The sequence below is a fragment of the Papio anubis genome, chromosome 2 (assembly GCF_008728515.1).
Source record: "Papio anubis isolate 15944 chromosome 2, Panubis1.0, whole genome shotgun sequence".
In the NCBI taxonomy this organism is placed as follows: Eukaryota; Metazoa; Chordata; class Mammalia; order Primates; family Cercopithecidae; genus Papio; species Papio anubis.
The window spans coordinates 64602916-64630043 of NC_044977.1; the positions used below are offsets into that span (position 1 = coordinate 64602916).

At 35.3% G+C, this 27128-nt stretch overlaps 1 protein-coding gene across 7 annotated transcripts in view; it reads right to left on the reverse strand.

Annotated features, from left to right (window-relative positions):
- Nucleotides 1-27128, reverse strand: part of CHL1 (cell adhesion molecule L1 like) — a 209905-nt gene that overhangs the window by 82265 nt on the left and 100512 nt on the right. For all 7 annotated transcript variants that reach the window (XM_003894176.5, XM_003894178.5, XM_009200328.4 and 4 more), the window contains exons 3-4: nucleotides 6488-6672; nucleotides 272-377 (exon numbers count right to left, since the gene is read on the reverse strand). In XM_003894176.5, coding sequence (XP_003894225.2) covers nucleotides 272-377; nucleotides 6488-6578 — 197 coding nt within the window. In that variant the 5' untranslated portion in view covers nucleotides 6579-6672. The remainder of the gene's footprint in view (nucleotides 1-271; nucleotides 378-6487; nucleotides 6673-27128) is intronic.

The following is a 27128-nucleotide window of genomic DNA, read 5'->3' on the forward strand; positions in this document are numbered from 1 at the left end:
AGGGACTGTTGAGTATTTCTGCTGTACCAAAGACTACTCTAAGTATTTTAATAACAGCCCTTAGTTTATGGTCAAAATAAATTCAACTGGCAGAAGAACATATGTAAAATAACCAAATTTTATTTCTGTTTGCATGGATATTATTTTTTTGTAAACCCTTAGCTTTAATCATGTGTAGATTCATAGTCCAACAAGCTTATGATGGTGAGTATAGAACAGCATAAAGAACAGCGCACATTTAAAGAATCACTTAGTTTGAAAGAATACTCACGTTGGTTCTGGATTTCCTTTAGCTTCACATTCAATTTGAAAATACTCATCGAAGGGAAAGGCAACTTGGACTTTTGACTGTTTTATGATTGTTGGAACCTGTTGAACTAAATATTAAAATATGTACTTTAAAAATGCACTATTCAAACACTAGGCAAGGTTAATTTATAATGAAAACAATTTAAACCTCCTTTGTATACTGATAAGTGAAAGGATGGTACAAAAGTGAAAATCGAATAAATCTCACTCTTTCTTTGCAACATGTACTTACTTCTAAGGAATACACTTCACTGCCATCATTTCATGTTTCAGTATATGTTTATTTTATTTAAACCCAGAATAATGTAACAATTTTTAAAGCAGAAGAAAAGTTGCTATGTCATCACAACTTAAAATATATATTATTAAAATTATTGGCATTCAATCTATGTTAGCATGCATATGGATTTTTACTTGGTTCAGTCACTTTAAAAGTTCTGTTTGTAGTCTTCCATGCTTCTATAAACACATTAGAATTAATGTACTGCTTTTACATTATTTCTTCCCATTGATATGCTGTATTTTTTAATAATTCTATTACTGGTTATTAGATTATTATCCATTTTTTTCTTTCCTGGTAAAGTATTTAAATAGGCATTTTGAGTAAATAGATTTTTCCTTTATTGAATTACTGATTTATGATAAATTTCCAGGCATGGACACAAATGGTAATTATTCTGGGTAAATTGTAAATATCATTTCACCACAGAATATATACACAAATAACAAAAATACAGTGGTTCTCTATATTTTTCCCACCAGTGAATGCTAGCATTTCAAAATGATAAAATAGTTTAGCATTTATTACAAAGGAAAATATAAACTTCCTATTCTCTTTATTTTAATTTTCTTTTTTCTTTTTTTTCTTTTTTTGGTTAATAAATGTTCCTTCATAGGCTTGTTTAGTGCTTGTTATTCCTCATTTATAAGTTTTTATTTTATAACTTTTTCTCACTTATCTATTGGGAGCTTGAGTTTTGCTCCATTTCCTTAGAAAATTTAACTTACTAATAACCATTATTATAAAATAATAACTAATGCATAATAGCATTAATAGATTCTTTATATTCAAATATCCTCTCATCTTGTGACAAACTGTGTTAGTGTTTGATAAGTAATCTACCAAACAAACACAGTTTTAAAAAGTAGGGAGTGGACCACACTTGGTGCCTCACACCTGTAATCCCAACACTTTGAGGGGCTGAGGTGGAAGGGTCGCTTAAGCCCAGGAGTTCAAGAACAACCTGGGTAACATAGGGAGACTCTCTTCCCTACAAAAAAATGTAAAAATTAGCTGCATTAATGTCAAGCCCAGGAGGCTGAAGCTGTTGTGAGGTGTGATCAAGACACTGCACTTGAGCCTGGGTGACAGTGAGACTCTTTCATAAAAGTAAAAAAAAAAAAGTAGGAAGTGATTTTGCCTCTCACCTAGTACAGCAACGAGATTACATTTCTGAGAATTGCAACTATAAAATACATTTACTAATGCTGGAAATACAACTTGGATTAAGCTTTGAAATAAAACATAGAGCATGATGTGTGTAAAGATCTACTGCTGATGAGCACTCAATATTTTTCGAAAGGAGACATCCAGTTTTAGTACAGTTCTTAGAATCTCTGATAAAAGGACAGGGTTGATTCATAAGCAAATGCAAACTGTTCAGCAGCAGTGACCTGACTTCGGCAAATAAAGTATGAGAAAAGCAATTTGGAGACAGGCACAGAGCCTAACTTAAATAAGTACTATTCCACAGTAGAGTTGCAAATGAGACCCTACAACCTGTGACATTGGACCAGGCCCTGAACCACTCTCTGTTTTCTCATTTGTGATATTAAGGATATAGCCTAGATAAATTGCTCTCAAATGTATTGGTCTCAGGACCCTTTTGCAGTCTTATAAATTACAAGACATCTCAAAGAGCATTTGTTCATGTGGGGTATAGTTAACAATATTTACTATAATAGAAATAAAAACTGAAAAAGTCTTTCAAAATGTTTACTTATGAATTTATTTAAAATAATTCTGTGTTAAAATAAATCACATATTTTATGAAAACCTTTAAATGTTGTGAGAAGAATGGCATTATTTTACATTATTGCAAATCTCTGTAATTTCTTTTTTCTTAATTCTTTGAGTCAGGGTCTTGCTCCCTCACCCAGGCTGGAGTGCAGTGGTAGGATCATTGCTCACTGCAGCCTAGAAATCCCAAGCTCAAGTAATCCTCCCACCACAGCCTTTTGAGTAGCTAGAACTACAGGCGATCTCTGTAATTTCTTGAGAAGGCGGATGGATTCTTATATCTGCCTCTGCATTCCATCTGTTGCAATAGGGTTGATTTACTCAAAGATATAAAGCAAATTCAGCCTTACACAGATATGTAGTTAAAAAATGATGGGAAATGTTATAATCTTTTCTGATGATTGTAGATATTCTTTTTAGACAGAACACCAAAACTCAACAAGTGGTAGTTTTTTAAACGTTCATTGCAATGTGGAATCTAAACCCTATCAATCAACTTTTCATATTCTGTAACATTAAACCATTTTACTTTTTTAAATCTACAAATGATTTTGTAACATCATGCAGCTTTCATTTGGAAAAAATACCCTTCCACTGAGTTTTGTGTCTTCCAAATATTGATGCATTTAATTACAGAATATCAAAAATTGAAGTTTATTAGAATTGCCACTGATCTAATCAGCAGTATCAAATGTTGGGAAGCTCTCAAGCTTACAGTGAACAATACATGTCCTCCACAATTCTAATGTTTTCTTGAACACTCACATTTTATCAGTGACTTACATATATGGTCAGTTGTTTACCTTGAAGTGAATGGGCTCACTTGGTTCACTTTCAGGAAAATATCTGACCTATATCAATCTGAGCAACCATAATTTGTCAGTCATAACTTTAAAGTGAAGATGATGTCCAGCTAGACTCAAGCAATCATTCAATCAAAAAATAGACACTTTGATACATAGCATAATTATTTTATACCTGTCTACTTCCCAGTTCACTAAAATGTTAGAAAGTATGTATTCCAAGGTAGTTCATTAATAACATTAATAATTTATAAGTGCTTCAACAATTATAATCTTAAGCAAAACTGTTTTTGTTTTGCTTTGTTTTGAGAGTTTTTTTACTCTAAGTATATGGACATTAAGTATCGTCTGACTACCAGTAAAGTTTGATGCCAATGCCAGGCTGGAATGTAGTGGCATGATCATGGCTCACTGCAGCTTCAACCTCCTGGGCTCAAATGATCCTACTGCCTCAGCCTCCCAAGCAGTTAAGACTACACGTGTGAGCCACCACATCCAGCTATTTATATATATATATACACATATATATACATAAATATATAATATATAAATATATAATAAATATATATATACAAATATAAAAAAATATATATATGTATATATTTAGAGATGAGGTCTCATTACATTTACCAGGCCAGTCTTGAACTCCTAATCTGAAGCCTCCCAAAGCCCTGTAATTACAGGCATGAGCCACCATGCCCAGCCACCATTACTTTTGTATCATCAGAGCAAAGGACAATACAATGAAAATGAAAAAATGGCATCGTAGGTTTATTACAAAAACAGGTTGATCTCATAGACCATCTGGATGTATCTCTGGGGCCCCAATAATTCTGCAAACCACATTTTGAGCATTGACAGCCAGAATAGAATAAAAACTAAATGCCTTTCCAAATTCTAAATTTTTTTCTATTAATTCTATTTTTTTTTCAATTTTCACTCTTGCCTAATAAATCTGATAAGTGAGTTTTACCAGCTTATGGATATTAGTTCAAGTTCAGTGTTTATCTACTGGATATTCATAAACCAACATGCAAAATATCTGTATTTTCATTCACGTTTACTTTGTTTCTGATTACTACTATTTCTGTGTAGAGCAAGACTTGAGCTTATTGCAAATTCATATTATTTAAATTTTATTGCACTTATAAATGGTGAGGGATGATACACAATGGCCACAGTCCCTTAGATATCAGCTAATAACTTCTGAACAACATGTTTATTAGAACATTATTCTTTCCTAAATTTCCTAAGGTTGTAAAGGCTCAGCAATACCTAATTATTTGGGGATTGGAGCTAATAACCTTTGGGTGTTTATAAGAATATATATTCTACATTATAAATCCTTTCCTCTATAATTAATCCAGTTATAGAGACGCCAGACTCCTTGACATTCAAATTGGATACCTGCCTTAGTTGCATTTACTTGTGAGTGCTCTAGAGCCCTGAAATAAATGAATAATATTCAGATGTTCTGAAAACATGTCATTAATATTTTATAACAATTGTTGTCTAAGGACATTATAGCATGAAAATGCATCAGTAACTGAGACAACCAGAATAAAAATGTGGGCCAGGAATTAATACAAAATTTCATATCCTTCACCACCGACAAAGTAAGAAATGATGAAGAATAAATTTGTATGCCAGAGATTATGGTCAGGAATCTGAATCAGGAATCTCAGTGGCATCTTTGTTGCTATTGGGAAGACAATGTGAAATTACTAACCTTTTTCCACAGCATTACCAAGAAGCTTGCTCTTAACCTGCTACTGCTTACTCAAACCAAAAGAATTCACTAAAGATGAAGGTACTTTAGTCTCCCGACCAGCATTTCTACAAAAAGGCTGGTCAGTGATGAAATCTAATATATTGAGGAGGCTGAAGGATTTCAGTCAAATGTAAAGCAGACTTTAAGTCTATATATTTGTAGGTCAGATAAGTGGAATTTCTTAAGAAATGGAAATGTCAAAACAGAGCTTACTTATCTGTTAAAAATAATAGAGAAGGGGTTTCTACCTGGGGGGATGGAACTACAATTGCAGTACATTCCGAAGTATATAATATAAAATAGCTGTATCAAGTAATTTAAGGTGGCCTTTAGAATAGTTTTTAAATACATTATATTATGTATAGTCAGAGAGTTGTTTCCTACTCTATTCACATTCAGCCTGTCTGAGTACTTCAAAAGCAACGTTTTAGTTAAGTCTCAACACTTTTCTAACATTTATTAAATTTTATGAGCCCAAGGCTATTTCTCTAGAATTTAGAGGATCCACAAATATCACCTGCAATACTAAGATTCTAATAAACACTCCATACCTCTAATATAATAACTCTCCAAAATATACACAAAAGAGACAATAGAGATTATTCCTGAACTATATGGATAAAAATGTATTAATAACCTCTCATGGACCTTTTAGATCCCATACGCCTGTAATATAAGAAAAACTTGCAACAGACTTGATATACTATTACATACGTTCTGTTTGCAGATTTTTTTAGCTTTTTTTTGTGTGTGTGTGACAAAGTCTCACTATATTGTCCAGGTTAGCCTCCAATGTCTATTCACTGGTGTGATCATTGCACACTATAGTCTCGAACTCCTGGGCTCAGGCAATCCTCATGCCTCAGACTCCTAAATAGCTGGGATTACAGGCATGTATCACCATGTCCTGCTGATGCTGATGTATTTTTTTTAACTATTAATTACCATGACTTGTTCAAACTGGTTTATAATGGTTAAAAATCTGCATCCATTTTACCAACATGTGTTAGAATATATATTTATATATTTCCATCAAACTACTGTCTAACCTCTTAATATGAATGCACACTATATAATGCTGTAGGTTTTGAGAGTTAATATCATCTTACACTTTTACTTGTAAAATGGCTTATTATTTTGCTAATTCATTGTTTTCATTCTTAAATATAATCATTTTGAAAAAGAATACAAAGTTTATCCAATTCCTTTTTGACGTAATTGGTTGAATGCCAGTAATTTCTGGATCTTGATTAAGTAACCTAAGTATATAAAAGTGAAATTGTTGGTAATATTGCAGATAATCCTAGACATATGGAAAAATACTAACTTATCTATAGGTTATTATTCTCATTATGTTCTAAGTTTGCATAAGGAACTAAAAGCCTGGGTTGCAAAATAATTACAGCAGTCGTATATCAGCCACCCACAAAATGAAAAAGATAAATATGAATTCTCTTGACAGATTGCTAAAGAATATATAGAAATATGGAGAAAAGTCACATCCTCAATCCATAAGTATTCTACTTAAAAATCAAAATGCAAATACGAAATTCCATTAATAGGCACTGAATGCTGTAACTTTACCTGAGGGTGGTATTTCAATTGCTGTTGAGAATTTTAACAGGAAGAAAATTAGAGATATGATTAATCTCCTTCCATTTAAACATGGCTCCATTGCTCTTCAGGAAGGAGATAACCCAGAAAGAATGAAAATCTTAATGTCTCTTCTTACTTTTGGTTTAAAGCTGAGACCTTAGTTAACCTGGAAACTGAAAAACCAAACAGAATAACATGTTAGTTCATAAACTCTAAAATTTCAACATAACAAATTAAATATATTTGCTTCTTTTTTGGGTTGGCAGTATATTTCCTCTTTATGAAATTGTTCTCTCATAACTCTACATGAATGAAATTAGTTTTTCCTCTTTCTATGTAAAATAAAGGACAGTGAATATACACTCTATTGTAAACCACAAACTATTCCAATAAATCACATTTGTAAATCAGAGGAAGTTTTACTTGGAAGGTATCATATTACACACATGAGTGGTTTTTCTTTTCCATTCTCAAGTTTTATTTTAGATTCTGGAGGTATCTTTGCAGATTTGTTACATAGGTAAATTGAGTGCCACTGAGTCTTGGTGTATACATGATTCCATCACTCAGGTAATGAGCATAGCACCTGATAGGTAGTGTTTCAATCCTTACTCCTTCTCACCCTCCCCCGTCTAGTAGTCTGCAGTGTCTATTATTTCCATCTTTATGTCCATATGTATTCAGTGTTTAGCTTCCACTTCTAAATGAGAACATGCAGTATTTGGTTTTCTAGTCCTGTGTTACTTTGCTTAGAATAATGATCTCCAGGTGCATCCATGTTGCTGCAAGGACATAGTTTTGTTCTTTATATGGCTGTGTAGTATTCCATGGTGTATATGACTGACGAGTGTTAATGGCTAAGAGAATAACTTCATTTAGTCAATTTTATTTAAAAGGTGGTTCTCTTTTACTCAGTTCTTTGTATTAGATATCTATTCCCATTTGAGTCATTACTAAGGATCACAAATACACATCATTGATTTTTCTGGTGAAATAGCTTTTCTTCTTCAAAGTTTTCACACTAATAGAAGATAGATAGTTCCAGCAAGATCGAGGAAAGAAAAAAATAAAGAACAAATGAATAACCAGCCTTTTTAACTGAAATTTACAAATGTGAGTTTGGTTCCAGCAGAAGACAAAGGCATAAGTTGCTTCTATTTAAACAGGTTATTTATTCATTCCAAAGTTTACAGAAAGAGAATAAGAATTAAGGTTTCAATTTTTTTTTTACTTTCTGTTATGATTTCATTTTTTTCTGAAACATTGTGATAACAGATGTCTAAACATTGTTTGTATATTGTCTATCATGTATTATTGAAGGTAATAATACAACAGTTTGCGCCAAAATATGATAATTAGTCTTTCAGGTATGTAATTTTCTTTTGTTTTCTAAAAATCAATTACTCTATATGTTCACTTAGAACTGGCGAAAAAACTAACTAATACAGAGATACTAAAGCCATTAAACTTATATTAAATTCTAAGTATTTCGGCTTTATTATTTTACCTTAAATTGCATCTTAAGAGATTATGGACCTGTATCTTTTGAATATATGTACAGATTGGTAAAATTTAAAATAGTAACTAATCGCTGTTGTTTTATAGTTTTAGGAGTCTTATGGAACAGCAATATTGTTTATGTTTTACTTTGAGAACAAAATTATATTAATCATAAAAGAAAATACTACCCTCACCCTCCAAAACACTTGTGAATCTTTGCCCTGAATTAGAGTAATGGCATTACTCTACTCTGCCTGACCTCAGTTGACCTGTTTGTAAAATGGATATTGGGAAAAATGACTCTTGTATGCTTCAGAATATTTTCTAATGACAAAATAACTTATGCTTGTAATTTAACTTCTACTGGTAAATTTAACACATATTTTCAAATGTGTCACTATGTTAATTGACGCTACTTTTCTGATGAAATGAGTTATCCTAATCAACAAAATAAAACATGGAAAATGCTTTCATTATAAAAAGCAAAATATTGCCTTAACTACAAAAAGTGAGCCCTAGATATTTGTGCAAAGTTGGGAGACATCAAACCATGTAGCTATTACTAATACAAAAATGTTGAGGAAAATATCAATGCCCTGCCCTTTGAATTTTCCTTTTCCTGGCTTTTTTTTTTGGAAACAGTTTGATAATAGTCATCTAAAGTCATTGTTTATTATATATCAATCTTTACTTGCAATCTAGTTATTATTTAATATTTGGTTCCATTAATATTCAGTGCTGATGGCTTTAAGAGCATCTTATGTATGTGTTTTGTGAGTTACCCTTTATTTGTAAGGAGCAAGACTTTCCAAAGTATTATGCTACTAGGAGATCATATTTCCAGATTAATATTTTATATCATCTCACCTCTGAAATAGGGAACAAGAATAACCAGATAGCCAAATAAATGAGAACACTGTCAGTTTCCATTAATCTCCTGATTTAGGGCAGTAAGTTCAATGGTCTCTAATTGTTGTAGTAAAGTAGCTTACAGATACTAATTATTCAGTAATGGTGATCCAGTTTTTTGAATTTTAATAGTTTTAAGTGCATGGTCTTAACTCAAGAAATTCTCTCCCATAATGACATCATCACTTTTCAGAATATGAATAATGACTAATTCTAAATATGATCTTACCTCCTGCAGGAATTAGCTTCAATTTACCTGAAATTTGTATGTTCGCAGGCTCTAACATAAAAATTATTAGAAATTTAAATGTGACCCCCTTCAAGTAAGATTCCATTAGCTGATGATGAAAGCTCCAAAATAGCTTTCAGATTGAAAACGGAAAGTCAGTCTTAATTTCATTGTCAGAATTCACAAAGGGTACGTTGCTTAGGAATGCCATTTTGCAACAGTAAGATAGCAATAAAATTATATTCCCATTTATCTTTCTTGAAACAATGGCATTTAATGCCTTATGCCAGGCCTCAAATATAATAGCAATTGTTGAAACTCAGGATGGAGCTGGCACTAAGACAAGAACTAATTTTTTTTAAGTTTTTACTTTCTATGAGTACATAGTATTTATAGGGTACATGAGATCTTTTGATACAGTCATACAATGTGGAATAATTACATCAGGGTAATTAGAGTATCCATCACCTGAAGCATTTATCATTTCTTTGTGTTACAAACATTCCAGTTATACTCTTACTAAAATATGTTTGAAGTTAAGTCACATGAAGCTGATGTCTGATAGCTTATATTAATGATATCAACTCAGATCCACAAAGGAATCTATTAATTTTTATGAATCTAGGTAAACTGGGTTAAATATTCCTACGATCTTAGCTCTTCCTTAGGAAAAATAAATCATCCCTGCCAACCACTTCAAAGGAAAAATTTAGCTTGATGCAAAAGTTATTGTGGTTTTTGCCATCGAAAGCCACAATAACTTTTGCATCAGCCTAACAGCTCTCTCAATGTCACATCATACTGATATAGGAGTTAAGAAGAAATTACTTAGGCAGATAGCGAGGATACCAGAGTCCACCTAGGTAAGGTTATCCTTTTCAATGAAAAGCTGTGGGGAAAAGAATGAGATCAGCCTGTTACTATGTCTGTATAGAAAGAAGTAGACATAAGAGACTCCATTTTGTTCTGTATTTGAGATGCTGTTAATCTGTGACCCTACCCCCAACCTTGTCCTTGCAAGAGACATGTGCTGTGGTGACTCAAGGTTTAATGGATTTTGGGCTGTGCAGGATGTGTCTTTGTTAAACAAGTGCCTGAAGGCAGCTTGCTGGTTAAAAGTCATCACCATTCTCTTAATTTCAACTACCCAGGGACACGTACACGGCCAAAGGTCGCAGGGACCTCTGCCTAGGAAAGCTAGGTATTGTCCAAGGTTTCTCCCCATGTGATAGGCTGAAACAATGCTGCTAAAAGGTTTATGGAGATGTTTGCATATGCATCTCAAGGCACAGCATTTTCCTTTAAACTTATTCATGTCACAGAGATTTTTGTTCATATGCCTTACTGTTGATTTCCTCCCTACAATGATCCTATTGTCCAGCCACTCTCTTATCTTTAAGATGGTAAAGATAATTATCAATAAATACTAAGGGAACTGAGAGACCGGTGCCGGCATGCTGGCGTGGGTCCTCTGTAAGCTGAGCGCCGGTCCCCTGGGCCCACTTTTTCTTTCTCTATACTTTGTCTCTGTGTCTCATTTCTTTTCTCAAGTCTCTCGTTCCACCTAACGAGAAACGCCCACAGGTGTGGAGAGGCAGGCCACCCCTTCAAAAGCAACCCCCAAATCATTTTCTAACAAAGAGCAGGCTCCAAAATAGAACTGCAGACATAGACCCTGGCAGTTTTGCTAATCATGCTCAAAAATGGCGGTTCCATCTTCTCTTCCCTTTGCCAGCCACATGTACAGTAAGGAGCAGACAAGATGGCACCGGTCAACTGGAAAGCCCAGTCACCTAATATGATTAGGGTACTTGGGGTAAGGTGGCCAGCCTTTTCTGCACACTATGTAAACGTCACACCTGATCGAACCCATCTGTGGGCCCTACATAAATCAGACACCACCTCCTCAAGCCTGCCTATAAAATACGGTGCATCCGCAGCAGGCCAGCCTTTTCTTCTGGGAAGTCCCTCTCTCTCACTAGAGAGAGAGCTGTTTTCCTTTCTCTTTCTTTCTCTTTCTTTTGCCTATTAAACCTCTGCCCCTAAACTCCTCATGTGTGTCCGTGTTCTACATTTTCTTGTCATGAGACAATGAACCCCAGGTATTTACCCCAGACAGTGCAGTCACTTCAATGCAATGGAAACTTCCTGACTCCCTCGGGTTCTCCAGTATGACTAGTGGGATAAGAATTAAGAATACACTGATTTCAAAACATTAGTTTAACATGGACAAGTGTGCATACCTCCTAGGGCAAGTTTCAACACAACAAAAAGGAAATAAAGTTCTTTACCTCTTCAAAACAAAACCTCTAACATATACATCATGAGTATTATAAAGTGACTACATAGATCCCTCTGATGTTTTTAAAAGTGCTCCATGGTGGCAAATCTAGAAAAAACTTGCTGCCTTAATTTAAATTCATATTCTTCCTTGAGAAATGGAAAAGAGAGATGGCTAAGTCCTTGTCCATTCTACTTGGCCTCCCAAGTAAGTGCAAAGCTACTGTGGCCACCTGACTGGTCACATGACAAAGTGATGTCTAGTGATAAGACCATGGGAAAATTAGTATAACCTGGGTTCAAAGTCACCATTACTAGATAACTTTGGGCAGTTTACCCAACCTTCTCACTCATCTGTACAAACTGGGGTGATAGTTGCTGCTGTATAGCACACTTATGAGATTTAAGTGAGGTACTATATCATTAGCAGAGAAAAATAAATAAAATTTGCTAATACTAGTGATAGTGATGATCATTGTGTTGATAGTGGCAATGAGGATATAGTCCTGCCTACTAATATTCTGATTCAAGGAGCATGGTTAACTTCTGTGGATTCTACTAGAGTTACAAAATCATAACAACTTACAAAATAAAGGCGTATTCTCTAAAGTATATAGTGGTGAAATTATATTGATTGATACAAAATATTCTCCCCAAAAGTGCGAGAGCGCAGTAGATTGATTGCAAAAACTTCTTTGATTCTCTTCCCCTCTTTGTGGTCACACACTCTGTAACAAGACTTTATAGCTCCTCCCAAGAAGCTATTTCCTCTCTTCCTGAATCTGGCAGGCTTTTGACCCTAGAATCAGTTCTGGTCTAGGCCTCACAAGGCCTTGCACCTTTTTCCTCTTTCTGTCTCTCTGAAAACTCTGCTCAGCTATTTTAAAAAGAAGCCTGGGCTACCCTGTTGGAAGATAAAAGACACTTTGCTTGCCGGGCGGGCGCGGTGGCTCGCTCCTGTAATCCCAGCACTTTGGGAGGCCAAGGCAGGTGGATCACGAGGTCAGGAGATCGAGATCACCCTGGCTAACACGGTGAAACCCCGTCTCTACTAAAAATAAAAAAAAATTAGCTGGGCGTGATGGTGGGCACCTGTAGTCCCAGCTACAGGGGAGGTTGAGGCAGGAGAATGGCGTGAACCATGAGGCGGAGCTTGCAGTGAGCCGAGATCGTGCCACTGCACCACTGCACCACTGCACTCCAGCCTGGGCCATAGAGCAAGACTCCGTCTCAAAAAAAAAAAAAAAAAAAAAAAAAAAGACACTCATCCTGGCTAACAGACAGACCGCCACTAAATGTAAAATGGCAGCCATCCTAGATGAGACTACCCTACATAAACTGTCAGCTGAACACAGATGCTAGAACCAGCTGGTCAGTATCAGTCAAGACTGGCTAAGTTCAGCAGACTTTCCCAAAGAAACAGTAGACTTAGGAACAATAATAAATGTTTCCTTTATTGAATCAGTGTTTTGGGATGGTTTATAATATATATAATCTACATATGGAGAGAAAGAGAAAGAATAGGGGGAAGTTATGCTAATCTTTCTATTTGGGGGTACATTTTAACATTTTCCTAATATAAACATTTTTAATGTTTATTCAGTCTTTGGAAATCAGAAATCAGCTTAAAATATTTCAACAGCAGTAAGGAGATTCTTTAGGCAAAAGGTAGACAAAGTCTTGAGAGTGCCGTACATCTAAAATAAAAATAAAAAACAAACAGAAAAAAAGACTTTCTTAAAGCTACCATACTGTATGCACCTCTTCTGTTGGAAGAAGATGAGAAAATGTGGGGTTTCTTTAAACATCAGTATGTATGTTCTGTATATTTAGTTTAAGCAACTAATGTAACTCAATGCTTTTTCTTTCTTGGTTTAAGAGTTTTGAAAGTTATAGCCCACCTAAAGAAAATGTAAGCCCATTTTATAGTACATAATCACTTAAGTCTTGGTAGCTGCTAGTATACACAATACCCCTTCATTTTTCTTTAATGCTTTGATCCTTAATTCACCAACTTTGCATTAGGTTTCCACTGGAGACTGCTTAAATTCCATTAACAAGGCATAGAAAGGCAACAATGCATAAAAATGGTTAAGACTAAATTTTCAGTTTGGACAATTATAGATCATTCTACCATTGTAAATTGAACACTAAAACAAATTATATTAAAATTACTTTAAAGATCCAAGGCTATTGTTAATGTATTCTGAATAATAATCATTTCCTAATAATCGCTTGTTTTTTTCACCTAACAGTCATGGTGTCATGTTTACACAAAACCTTTGGCACTATGGTTCTCTAATGGCTTTAATGAATAGTAAATGCTTTGATTTTCCTTTTGCAAAGAATATTATTCAAATTTATAAGCTGGAATTTAAAAAAGAAGTTTCTACTTTATCCTAGAGGGAAATAGAATCTGACAAGTGTGATAAATGGACAAAAAGCAGCTTATAAAGGCAGCTGGTTTGACATAGCACATTTTATTTTAGTGATTTTTTAAAATCCTTGACATTTTTTCTCAATAATTATTCACAAACAGTTTTAGGTTAAATTTCCAAGAAGAAAATGTAACACGGCAAATTCAATGAACAAAAGGCGACTCTTATGATCACTATTTTAAAAACTTTTTCATTTCTATGGCAGCAACTACACAAAGCAGAAATGTCAGTGACAGTCCATCTGCCATTTTCATTGACAACATGGAATGTATACAGCCAAAATAAAAGAAAAAAAAAAATGCATGCTGTGCTGACATTCCTCTTCACTGAGAAACAGCATTAAGTTGTTTCTGCTACTATGAGTTCCAGAGATTGAAATTAACTTCATGCATGCAAAATCATTAAACAACATTTTTCTACTCAGGATGTTTGAAATAGATCAACAACTTTTATTATAGCCAGCAGGAAGAGCTATTTTATGACACTGGCATCCAAATTATAGTTTTAAAAATAATTCAATGGATTTATATAATAGTCTGAGACAGTGCTATAACTCGGAAATGTTTAAATTTTCTTTTCTCTCCGTGATAAAATGACTTAAGAATCACTGAGCTGCATCAAGCAAGATGTCTTATATAAAGCCTTTTGCCGTTTTCATGATGGAGTGGATGTCACCTTCACTTCCCTCTGACCTCAAGTGTCACTTCATGAAACTCCTTTTTATGTGATTATCAGGCTAGGTTAAACTATTCCCCTGGTTTGGAATTAGGTCTTATGGGGAGGAGGTCCAGCAAATTTCCATAAGCCTGAAGTGTGATCTGAATCACTCAACATCTTGAAGCTGAGAAGGATAAACACACCCACAAAAATTAAAAGGCTTTTGTTCAATCACCTGCCTGGCTAATACTATAAATCAATTTACAAGTGTCATAAACACAGTAATCCTGAAATAACTGTTAATGGCTTTTTACTCTGAATACAAAGGAAACAGTGTACACTATAGCTATATCCATTCAAACGCTCTTTCATGTCTCATAATACTGCAGTGACAAGACAAAAGAATTGCTTAGAGTGTTAACTCATCATCCCTGCAGAGTTGGCGTATTTTTTATACAGTAGATCAAAGAAATGTTGACGTTATTATAAGCAAATTGATTTTATTGGGAAAATGTCAGCTTTAGTTAATAACGATGTGGGATAAACTAATATAATTAATAATATCATTTATTTAAATAGCAAATTACTGTGGTTGAACTCTAACTGGAATATAATTGAATAGAACCTATATATACATACAGGTTATATAAAAACACACATATATATATGTTTTTGTTTTCCAACCTATACATCTAAGATTCTTAAAAAATAGTATACTGTAATGACATCTAATTCAAATTGATTCATAGTGGAGACTAAGAAAGAAAATTACAGAAATTCATGGTCATTTGGCTACAAGGATGGAGAATAATCCCAACATTAAGTTATTTTCTGAGTTATTTCTCAGAAAACAACTTATATACCTGTGAAATTCATACAGGGACTATTTTTCAAATTAAGTAAAAATCTCAGATGTACTAAAGTGCACAAAATCTCAGATGTACTAAAGTGCTAAGCAAACTTTTACATATGTATAAATCCAGGTAACCACTTCTCACATTTCTTAAGGACTTTCAGTCACTAAAGACATTCCACTAGCTTCACTCCTGGAGCATCCCACCTGGCCAACTCATAAGAGAGTAAGACCTGTTTGTGTTCCTCTAGCCTTTTGTATTACAACCAAGGTGCTATCTCTCCTCCAGGTGACATTTGGATTATGTGGGAGCAGCTTGGGTTGTCACATGACTGGGGAGGGCTACTTGCATCTAGTGGGCAGGAGCCATGGATCCTAAATGACCTGCAGTGCTCAGCACAGTCCTGCCCAAGGAAGAACAGTCCTACCTGAAAAGTGCAAACCCTCACTGTGACGGATACTGATGCTGTAGTATACTGGGTAAAAAAAAAAAAAAAAAAAAAGTTGTGTGGTCAATATATTATGGATATACTGTATACATTACTATTGAAGCAGTCATTTTGGAGTACAGTTTGATGGTTTCCCCCAAAAACTAAACAAACTCTCACACATGATCCAGCCATTGAACTCCTTGGTTTTTACCCAAAGGAGTAAAACTTATGTCCATAAAAAACTCGTACATGGATGTTTAACAGCTTTATTTATATTTGCCAAAACTTGAAAGTAACCAAGATATTCTTTAGTAGGTAAATGGATAAATAAACTGTACCGTGTCCAGACAATGGAATATCAGTGCTAAAAAGAAATGAGCTATCAGCCATGAAAACAGGTGAAGGAAACCTAAAGGCACATGAAAAGTGAACAGGCCAATCTGAAAACGCTAGATACTGTTTGATTCTAACTACATGACACTCCAATTGTTGAGAAAGTAAAAAGACAAGTGGTTGTCAGGGGTTAAAGGAGAAGGGGGAATGAATAGGAGGACAGGATTTTTACGGCAGCGAAACTACTTTGTAGGATGCTACAATTGTGGATATGTGTCACTACACCTTTGTCAGAACCCGTAGAATGTATACACCAAAAGAAACCCAAATGTAAAGTATAGATTTGGGGTGTTATTGATATGTCAATGTAGGTTCATCAGTTGTAACAAATGCAACGCTGCTGGTGGTGTTGATAATGGGGAGACTGTGCATACGCAGAACCGGTAGTACAAGGGAAATTTCTGTACATTCTGCCCAATTTTGCTGTGAACCTAAAACAGCACTAAAAGATGAACTCTTCCTAGAAAGAAAAACTGTAATATGTGAAAGGAAGCAATAATAATATATGACAGATTTCTAAGCTATAACAAAAAAATCAACTTCAAAAATATATTTGTAAATTAAAGAGAACATCCTCTTAACTCTTTTTCAGATTTTCGTCACTCACTCCCACCTTGGACACCTAAAATCACAGAAGACTGATAACAGCAGTGGTGCAATCACTCAGTCTTAAACTCCTGGCTCAAGTGAGTGTCCTGCCTCAGCGTCTCTAGTAGCTGGGACTGTAGGCACCCACCACCACATGCAGCTAATTTAAAAAAAAAAAAAAAATTATAGAGGTAAGGGTCTCACTATGTTGTCCAGGCTGTTCTCAAACTCCTGGCCTCAAATGATCCTCCTGCCTTGACCTCCCAAAGTGCTAGCCACCATGCCCAGCTCATGAATGTTCATTTTTAAAACTTTATTTTCTCCTTCTCTACTATTCTCCTGTTATCAAATACTGTTCCCTCTATTTATCTCCTCTTTATTTATTTCACATATATATCAACATTGATCAGTACCATGGCAGGAATTTTCAAAAAGGAAATGAGGCACTTCCAGGTAAGCTGAAATGTCTTTCCCTTATTTTCCATTAATAGAACAATGACTCTCATTGAGTCTGGAAACTAATGATAAAAATTTAACCGTAACAAGAAATTTGGAATTTTTTAAAGGACTATATATATAATGTTTGATTACAACTTACAATTACGTTTAAAAGTAGAAAATTAATTAGAAAAAATAGGACCAAGTGCAGTGCCTCATGCTTGTATTCCTAGCACTTTGAGAAGCTGAAGCTGGAGGATCACTTAAGGCCAGGAGTTCGAGACCAGTTTGGGCAACACAGTGAGACCCCATCTCTACAAATATTTTCTTATTTTTTTTAATTAGCAAGGCACAGGGCATGTGCCTATACTCCCAGCTACTCAGGAGGTCAAGGTTGGCGGACTGCTTGAGCCCAAGAGTTTCAGGCTAGAGTGAGCTATGATTCTGCCTGGGCAACAGAGTGAGACCATTTCAGAAAAAGGGAGGAAGGAAGGAAGGAAAAAAGAAAGGAAGGAGGGGAGGGAGGGAGGGAGGAAGGCAGGGAGGGAGGGAGGGAGGGAGGAAGGAAGGAAGAAAGGAAGCAAGGAAGGAAGGAAGGAAGGAAAGAAAGAAGAGAAAGGAAAGAGACAAAGAGAGGGAGGGAGGGAGGAAGAAATAAAGAGAGAGAAAGAAAGCAAGGAAGGAAGGAGGAAGGAAAGAAGGAATGAAGGAAGGAAGGAAAGAAAGACAAAAGAAAGAGAGAAAGAAAGAAAAGAAAAGAGAGAAAGAGAGAGAGGGAGGGAGAGAGGAAGGAAGGAAGGGAAGGAGGGAGGGAAAGGAAGGAAGGAAGGAAAGAAAGAAAGAAGATAAAGAAAAGAGAGAAAGGGAGGGAGGGAGGAAGGAATAGAGAGAGAGAAAGAAAGGAAGGAAGGAAGGAGGAAGGAAAGAAGGAATGAAGGAAGGAAGGAAAGAAAGAAAAAAGAAAGACAAAAGAAAGAGAAAGAAAGAAAAGAAAAGGGAGGGAGGGAGGGAGGAAAGAAAGGAAGGGAGGGAGGGAGAGAGAGAGAGAGAGAGAGAGAGAAAGCAAGGAAAGAAGGAAGAGAGAAAGAAAAAGAAAAAGAAAATATATACCTAAGTTTCTCTTTCCAACCAGCACCAGGCAATGGGCATCTCTCAGGACAACTGGCACAAGCACCAGAAGACAGGGGCAAGAGAAAGAACCACCACAAGAAGCAGAAGTCTGAGCTGGGATGCCCACAGCCAAGACTAAGATTGGCCCCCGCCACATCCACACAGTTTATGTGTGGGGAGGTAATAAGAAATATTGTGCTCTGAGGCTGGGCATGGGAACTTCTGTGGCTGGGAATGTTGCACTCGCAAAACAAGGATCATTGATCTTGTCTGCAGTGTCACCCACAGCGAGCCGGTCCGCACTGAGACCCTGGTGAGGAATTGCTTGCTGCTGGTTGGCAGCGCATCTTAGCAACAGCAGTATAAGTTCCACTATGCACTGTCCGGGGCCGCAAGAAGGGGGCTCAGTGGACTCCTGAGGAGGAAGAGATTTTAAACAAAAAATGATCCAAAACAAATTCAGAAAAAAATATATATAATGAAAGGAAAATGAATGCCCAAAACAGCAGTATTCTGGAGGAGCAGTTCCAGTAGGGCAAGCTTCTGTCGTGCATTGCATAAGGATGGAGCCAGCGTGGCTAAGCAGATGGCTATGTGCTAGATTGCAAGGAGCTGGAGTTCTAACTGAGCCAAATCAAGGCCTGGAAAGGCAAACAAATGCTCTTCCTTCCTGTCTTAACTCACGTAATAATGGTGTTTATTATTCTATTATATATATTCTATAATATGGATCTTATTATATATTATTATAACATATTATATGGTTCTATAATATAGATATTATCTATATATATTATCTGTCTCCCTATGTTTGCATGATTATCTATCTATCTATCTATCTATCTATCTATCTATCTATCTATATCTCCCAATGTTGCGGATGGTTTTAATCTACTTTTCCACTTTTTTGTGTTAATCAAATTGTTCAGTTGGATACCAGTAGTGAGCACACTACTTATAAAACTAAAATAAACAAGAGCTCACAATTTTTTTGTACTTGCCTTGTCTACATATTTGTAGGTGATTGTATATTTTATGAGGCAGTTGCCAGATCCTATTCATTCTTTTTTAGTGCTTACCTAGAATATAGGAAATACTCACAATAAATCTTCCTGAATGAATGAATGAATTTCATGCATATGTCCACAAAAGAATATACTCTGCATAGATATAGCTGGTTGAGAAAATTCCGAATTCCTTCTATTTTCTCATTCATCCAAAGACAACTCAGAAATTAAACTTCTGAAATACTCATTAAAGTAAATATGGATTTGAATGTAAAACACTGAGCTAAACATTGCTGGGCTTGCCACAATACTTCCATAAAGGCTAATAGAACTTTACTCAAAGGCTAATAGAATATCACTCAATCTCATTCATTTTACAGTGTCTACTTAAGGCCAACAATATTCATAGGTTTTGGTGGTTCTTATAAGTGTCAACAAAAACGAATCATTAACTTTTCTGAAATTTACTTTAAAATACTTTAGCATAGGCTGTGTGACAATATAAAGGCTACTGAATTTTAATGCACCCCATAAATATAGTCAATCAGTATTCAAAATATCTTAATAAAAACTCTTCTAAATCTCTAGTAAAATGTAGTAGCACTGGTTACTCCATGTACTTCAGGTATCTTTATTCTGTAAAGTATATTGAGTGTATAAGTATGGCTTAATCACTATAGTGGATGTTACCAGAATGAGCCATTAAAAAAAACAAAACAAGCAGTGTTGTATATATTGGTGGGTTTGCTAGAAATGTTTGCTCAGACACAAGCACCCCTGCATGAACAGGATATTAAAAAATCAAGGGATCCCCATGGCCTAAACACAATTTCATTGCACTCCAGGCTTAGGATTTCATTCATTTTTGCAATAAGTGTTTTTTCCTATGACTCCAATTGAAAAGGTAGCTGAATCCTGCAGCTGGAACATCATCTCATCTGCCTCTAGTGAAGCTTTCTTGCAGATTTCTCTCACAACGCCTCAAAGGTTTAACAGCTGAGACTCCATCAAACTGACAGAATACAGGGTACAATTTTGTGATGTGTGTGTTTGTGTATGTGTGCATGCATGCTTGTGCATGTGTACACATACTTATAAGCACATGTGTACATTTGATGGCTAATACATATTTGCTCGCCTGGACGATTTCATCCTACGATTATCCTTGTCACATAGCATCTGGTAGCTAGCTTACAAGAGAAAACTAAAATCCTCATTTTTCTCTAGGACTTGGAAACTATTTGGTACCTATAAAAAGTAACCTAATGAGCAAAAATTAGGTCAGGATGCAAATATGAAGAAACTACTATCTGCCATAAACTTTCTATATGAAAGCATTGTCAGAAAATATACTCTTAGAAATTTAAGTAAGTTATACCCCATTAGCCTTAACCTAAGGCCATTTCTAAGGTTGTATTTAAAGCATGAATTCCAACCATTGGTACTTGAAGATGATTTTATTTTTCTTAGCTCATCAAAAGGCACTTAAGGGTCTTGTAGTGACAGGGATGGTCATCATAATTATCAACTGCTAGTGAACATTAAGCACTTGAATATGACACTAATAGATTCTTTTAGAGACGGAAAGGCTGCATGATTAAGATAAATAGTTCATGGTTTGGGGTATCTCACCTTCGATTTTTTATCTCTATACTGTTTCATAACTATTCATTTTCTTGCATTGTTTCTGTTCTTGTTACCACATTTCTTTTTCCATTCTCTGAGGCAAATTTTTTGGTTAAAGATAATTAACTCGTTGAAAAATGCTAAAGGCCAAATAGTGATACAAAAAAATTTAGCCTTCTTTTCCCCTAAAATCTGTAGTTCACAGAAACATCCCTCTTGTCAATTCAAAACTTTCAAGGGGAATATAACAAAGCAAACCAACCATAATCAGAGAGATTTGGGGCATATTAAGAAAAGAATATTTATGCATAATCACATCCCAGAGGTTGTTTAAGTGTGATATTTTTATTTAAATTCAAAAAAGTATAGGTATTTTTGTTGCAAATAGTTTAATAGATGTTTCAGTGCTTTGGATATGTTGCTAGAAATTTTAATCTTCTCACTATAAAATCGTTAAAAGCAAACCTATTCTATTCAAGCCATAAGATACAAAGTATGATTTCTGATACTTAAGATAAATTTATAAGAAATTCACAACTTCCTTTGGCTCATCTTCTGCTCCAGTGATGGCATTAGAGCTGTCAACATTGATTGATCATTCCCTGTGCTTTTATGAGAAGAATTAATGCCAAATCCTGGGTCAATGACCTAGATTCCTAAACCTTTCATATCTTGTCTTCATTTTCCATGAATAAGAAATAAGAACAGGAAGGCAATATCAGTTAATATGTCATTTTTGAACTGATTACCTTCTTCATTTGCATGATAACCAGTTAGATTCAATTTTCTGGATATAGTGGGCAGTTTTCTTAAATATACATGTTTAATAGTCTTATGTGTTTTGATTCCAATATTGATAATATTTCCAAGAACTACACAGTTACTATTATCACATACCATTTTTAATTAATTTGTTTTTACTTATTTTACAATAAAATATATTCTTATTGTAACAGAAAATAATGGCAAAGGAATGTATTCAGTAAAAAGTTGAAGATTATACAACCCCCTTCTCCCCATCCCTGCCAGAAAACATTTAAGATATGAACACTTCCAGACATTTATATTCATTTTGATTTATTTATATGTACATTTATATTATATATAACATATAGTATGCATTATATATGTTGTATAAATTATATCCTATATCTATTATTTTTTATTAAGTGAAAAAGGCAAGTTATAGAGTGTTATCTATAGAACAAACAGGTAAAGACCATGGGCTTTTCCTAGAAAAATCGCAAGTTACTAGACATTCGAAATTCAGTTTGGAAAAAGGATTACTGAAGGAAAAACTGTGAAAGATCTTAAACTTCTTTAGCTATAAAGTTATAATTAGGGCAGAGGTCACTATCAGTAATGCGAATGTTCTTAATTATGTCAACATTCTTAACTAATTCATTTATTGGATATATTTTCTATTTCTAAGTATTCACTCTACTCTAGAACAATTTTCTTTTACATTATATTTTTGTGATTCCAAAGATAATACCGTGGTGATTGAAATACACTGAGTGACTTGCAGGTGACTAAGACAAAGTGTTCTGTAAATATTTTGATAAAACCTGAGATTAACTAAAAGTTACTTTTAGCTGTGATACTTTCTTCCTTACTGTAGAGATTTTCCTTTGAATGAAAGAAATCAAACTGTCATTATTTTCTACTAACGTATCATTAGCACAAATCAAGTATAACTCTAGAGATATGATGTTTTCTTAAACGTTATGCTTTGGCATGCAATTTGAATTCAACATAGCTAACACTCAAAAAGGAAATAAAGTTTATCTGTGGCCAGATATGACTACCAGTATAATTTATCAGAAAGAAATTGATAAAATAAAAGCTACCACCAAGTCACTTAAGGAGCATCTTCTTTCCATTTAAAGCAGTGTTTAGAGTTAAATTTATAGCACTAAATGCCCACAACAGAAAGCAGGAAAGATCTAAAGTTGACACCCTAACATCAAAATTAAAAGAACTAGAGAAGAAACAGCAAACAAATTCAAAAGCTAGCAAAAGATAGGCAATAACTAAGATCGGAGCAGAACTGAAGGAGACAAGAGACACGAAAATCCCTTAAAACTATCAATGAAACCAGGAGTTGGTTTATTGAAAAACTCAACAAAATAGATAGACCACTAGCCAGACTAATAAAGAAGAAAAGAGAGAAGAATCAAATAGATGAAATAAAAAATGATAAAGGGGATATCACCACCAATCCCACAGAAATACAAACTACTATCAGAGGATGCTATAAACATTACAATCCCATTAGAGGGCATATACCCAAAGGATTATAAATCATTCTACGATAAAGGTGCATGCACATGTATGTTTATTGTGGCACAAATCACAATCGCAAAGACTTGGAACCAACTCAAATGCCCATCAATGATAGACTGGATAAAGAAAATGTGGCACATATATACCATGGAATACTATGCAACCATAAAAAAGTTTGAGTTCTTGTCCTTTGCAGGGACATGGATAAAGCTGGAAACCATCATTCACAGCAAGCTACCACAAGATCAGAAAACCAAACACCACATGTTCTCACTCATAAGTTGGAGTTGAACATTGAGAACACGTGGACACAGGGAGGGGAACATCACACACCAGGGCCTGTTGAGGGTTGTGGGGTGGGGAGGGCTAACAGGAGAAATACCTAATGTAGGCGATGGGTTGATGGGTGCAGCAAACCACCAGGACACGTGTATACCTATATAACAAAACTGCACATTCTGCACATGTAACCCAGAACTTAAAGTATAATAATAATAAAAAAGAGTGTCTTCTTTCTGGAAAAAGACTACAGAAAAGCAAGTAATTTCCATGTAGTAATTGCACAATGTAACTACTATATGGCAATGCCGCATCTCTTTAGAAGTAGTGATTTTCACAGCAAGAATTCTGCTTTGCTTCTCATACTTTTAACTAGACAATGCTGAATCTCAACAAAGAGCTACACAATTGCAAAAGAATACCTTCTCTGAGCAACCAAAATCACCACCATTAAGTGCTGAATTATACAATGAGGGATAATGGTACTCAAAATATAGCTGCTGGCTCTAACAAGTCACTTTTGCTTGTTTATTGGGTTAGAATAGCTAGTAGGAGGTTGGCAATGAATTCTCTTAAGCATCACAGAACAGTTTCCTTTTGCGTTTTCCTGATATATATATCTTTTTTTTTTTTTTTTTTTGGTACAGCCAGAACTTCTAATTTACTCAGAGTTATGTCATCTGCCATCTGAAACACTAGGTGAACCAAAAATGTGGTCTGCAGACTAAGCCAGCCATGCATATTTGTGCATGAAGAAAATCCTATGGAAAGAACTTGATGAGGCTCAGCTCCCTCCTAATGTAGACACTCTGGGGTCTGAATCCCTTCTACCTCTACTTTGATTCCTCAGCACTTCCTATCTGTATTATTCACGTAAAGGAGATTTGGATTAATATTTTTAAAAAAACGGAAACCTTCAATGGTGTCTCATTACTCAGAACATGGATCAAAATCCTTATTATTCTGCAAATTCTGAGTGGTTTGGACTCTACACATATCTCTCATCTCTCTTCCCCTTCCTGAGCTTCAATTACGTGTTCTTTTAACTTCCTAAACACTCCAATCTCTTGTCATATGCTTTTCCATCAGTCTGGAGTACCCTTTATTTTCATCATCTTTTGCCTAGATGGCAACTCCTATCCTTCAGGTCTTAACACAGCTGCACTTTCTTAGGAAACCATTCATATCACAAGGGTTTTTTTGTTACATTGCTTTTTTTCCCCTAGAAACAAGATGTTTCACATGAGAGCACTTATCTCAGTTTCGAATTATACATTCACTAGTGTGATGTCTTATGACGCTTATGTCTCTTACTAGACTACAAACTCAGGAGAGCAAGAAATATTTAGGCTTTGTTCATCGTCATCTCCTCATTGCCAAAGATATTGCCTTACACAGAGTAGGCACCCCATGAATAAAGCTGTTTAAATAAATAGTGAGTACATATAAAATAATTGGATGCCAATAAAAATGAAGAAATATAGCAAAAATTGTAGCTTAACCACATTATACCCTACCTCCTTGTAAGGTTCTTGCCATTGAATATCTTTCTCATTCACTCTCACAAAGTCATCAGAACCCAAATCCATGTCTTCTATCCCATCACCTCTCTTTGCATCAGATCTGGTTCCTGCCTACCTATAAGCTACCCCCATCTCAAACAAAAATCTTTATCATTCAGCGTCCACAAACTCAGCAAATCCAAAGGTTCATTTATTTTCCTCTTCTGGCAGTTTCTATCTAAGTTGCCTCACTGCTTTCTGTAGTGATTCAAACTGACATCTTGGGTCCCCTCAATGGTCTCAACAAGTCTTATTAGTTTTAGTTTCAATCAATTGATCTATGATTGCCACTCCAGATTCTTCTTATTACTTCATCTCTGATATATTATAGTAAGTTTCAAACAATTTTCTGTAACCACAGATTCTCTAAGCTGCCATTTTCCATCAACTGGTAGCCAATTTTTCTTTCTGAAACCCAATACTGATCCTTTCATTTCCTATTAAAAATTTCAAGGGAAAGGCAGCCAACAACTTCCTGTTGAAGAGGTGCCAGGAGCTGTAGTCTCGATGGAATGGCTTTAGTAGTGAATGGTAGTAGTGACCTTGTTTTGATATTGTATTGCCAAAGCAATCTCACTATTCATAGATTTATTTGTTCCTGTGGGTGTTTGCAGCGGCACACTGATATACACTCTGAATGATGACTAATTGTCCTCCTAGTGCTGTTTCACTGCTCACCTATCAGGTGAGAACAATGTGCAAGTTTCCAAGCCTAGGGGAGCTCACACACGGTCATGGAAAGGGATGGGGGCACATCCCAACACAGTATCTAACCAGCTGCTGAACTAAATTCTCATTTATAAAGTCAAGATGTTGTGTCCTCCTAATCTGTCATGAGTATTACAAATGTGTACCTAATATTGTACCTGGAACATAGTAATTACTCAAAATTGGTAGCTATTTTTATTATCATTCATTCCTGTTGGGCTAATTTATCACCTGATGCAAACCTAATTTTCCAGCATTTTCCTAGAACAACATCCAAAAGGGAACCAATGGTAAGAATTTGCAGCACCTCCATGTCCGTATGTTCACTGATGCTGCTAACTTTGCCCATCTCATTCTCTCCCCCTAAAAAGCCTTTTATCTTCTTATTTACCCAATAAGTGTTCACTCATCCTTCAATATTTAATTTGTATATTGATGAAACTCTCCACATTTTTGGAGGCCAAGTATGCTGCACTGTCATACCTAACAAATAGATTTTTATAAACACTCTTATAATATTTTTCAATTATTTATTTTCCTGACTGTGTCTTCTCTAAGACTAAAAACTCATGGAAACCAGGAATTCTCTTTCATTTCACCTCAGATCGTGTCTGGCACATGGGAGATTACTCAATAAATGCCAGCAGAATAAGTATACTCAGAACTTGTACAAATTCCATTATCCACTAAGACTCCACCATCCAAATAAGATTCAATCAGGTTATAGCACTTTAACACAGCATTGCTAACACTATTGTAAAAAACATTCCTGTCTATTGAGATACTTATTCTGTGCCACACACGTTATTTAGGGTTTTAGGAATATTATCTCCAGTGTTGAGTTTGTGTTCATCTTCTTATACGGCAAAACAAAATTTGAAGATAGGGGCTGTTTTGCTAATCTCTGTATCCATATCACCAAGAAGGTATTTAGGAGGAATATGGTCAAGTAGCAGGTCTGCCATTCATTCTCTCTTTTCACCAAGGCACCACTCCCTGGAAATAAACAGGGTAGCCCAGTCAAATCTCCTGTTAAACATGTGAATGAGAGACCCTCCTGGCAAGCAATGGCATTTAGAGACAGTCCTTCTCTATCAAATGCTCACTATCTGGCACTGCTTATGATAAACAAACATGAAATCTATGCATTTATGGGCATGGTCTCCTGGAAAAAAGCTATGCAAGTATCTGAATATAAAATGGAGATTTTCATTACCTAATACTCCTGTTGAGCAAGAAATGTAAACTGCACATGTCACCTAGAGATTTCCTATGGGCCCAGTGCATGCTCTGATGTGGAAAGAAAGCATTTGCGAGCCACACGAAGGTCCAAGA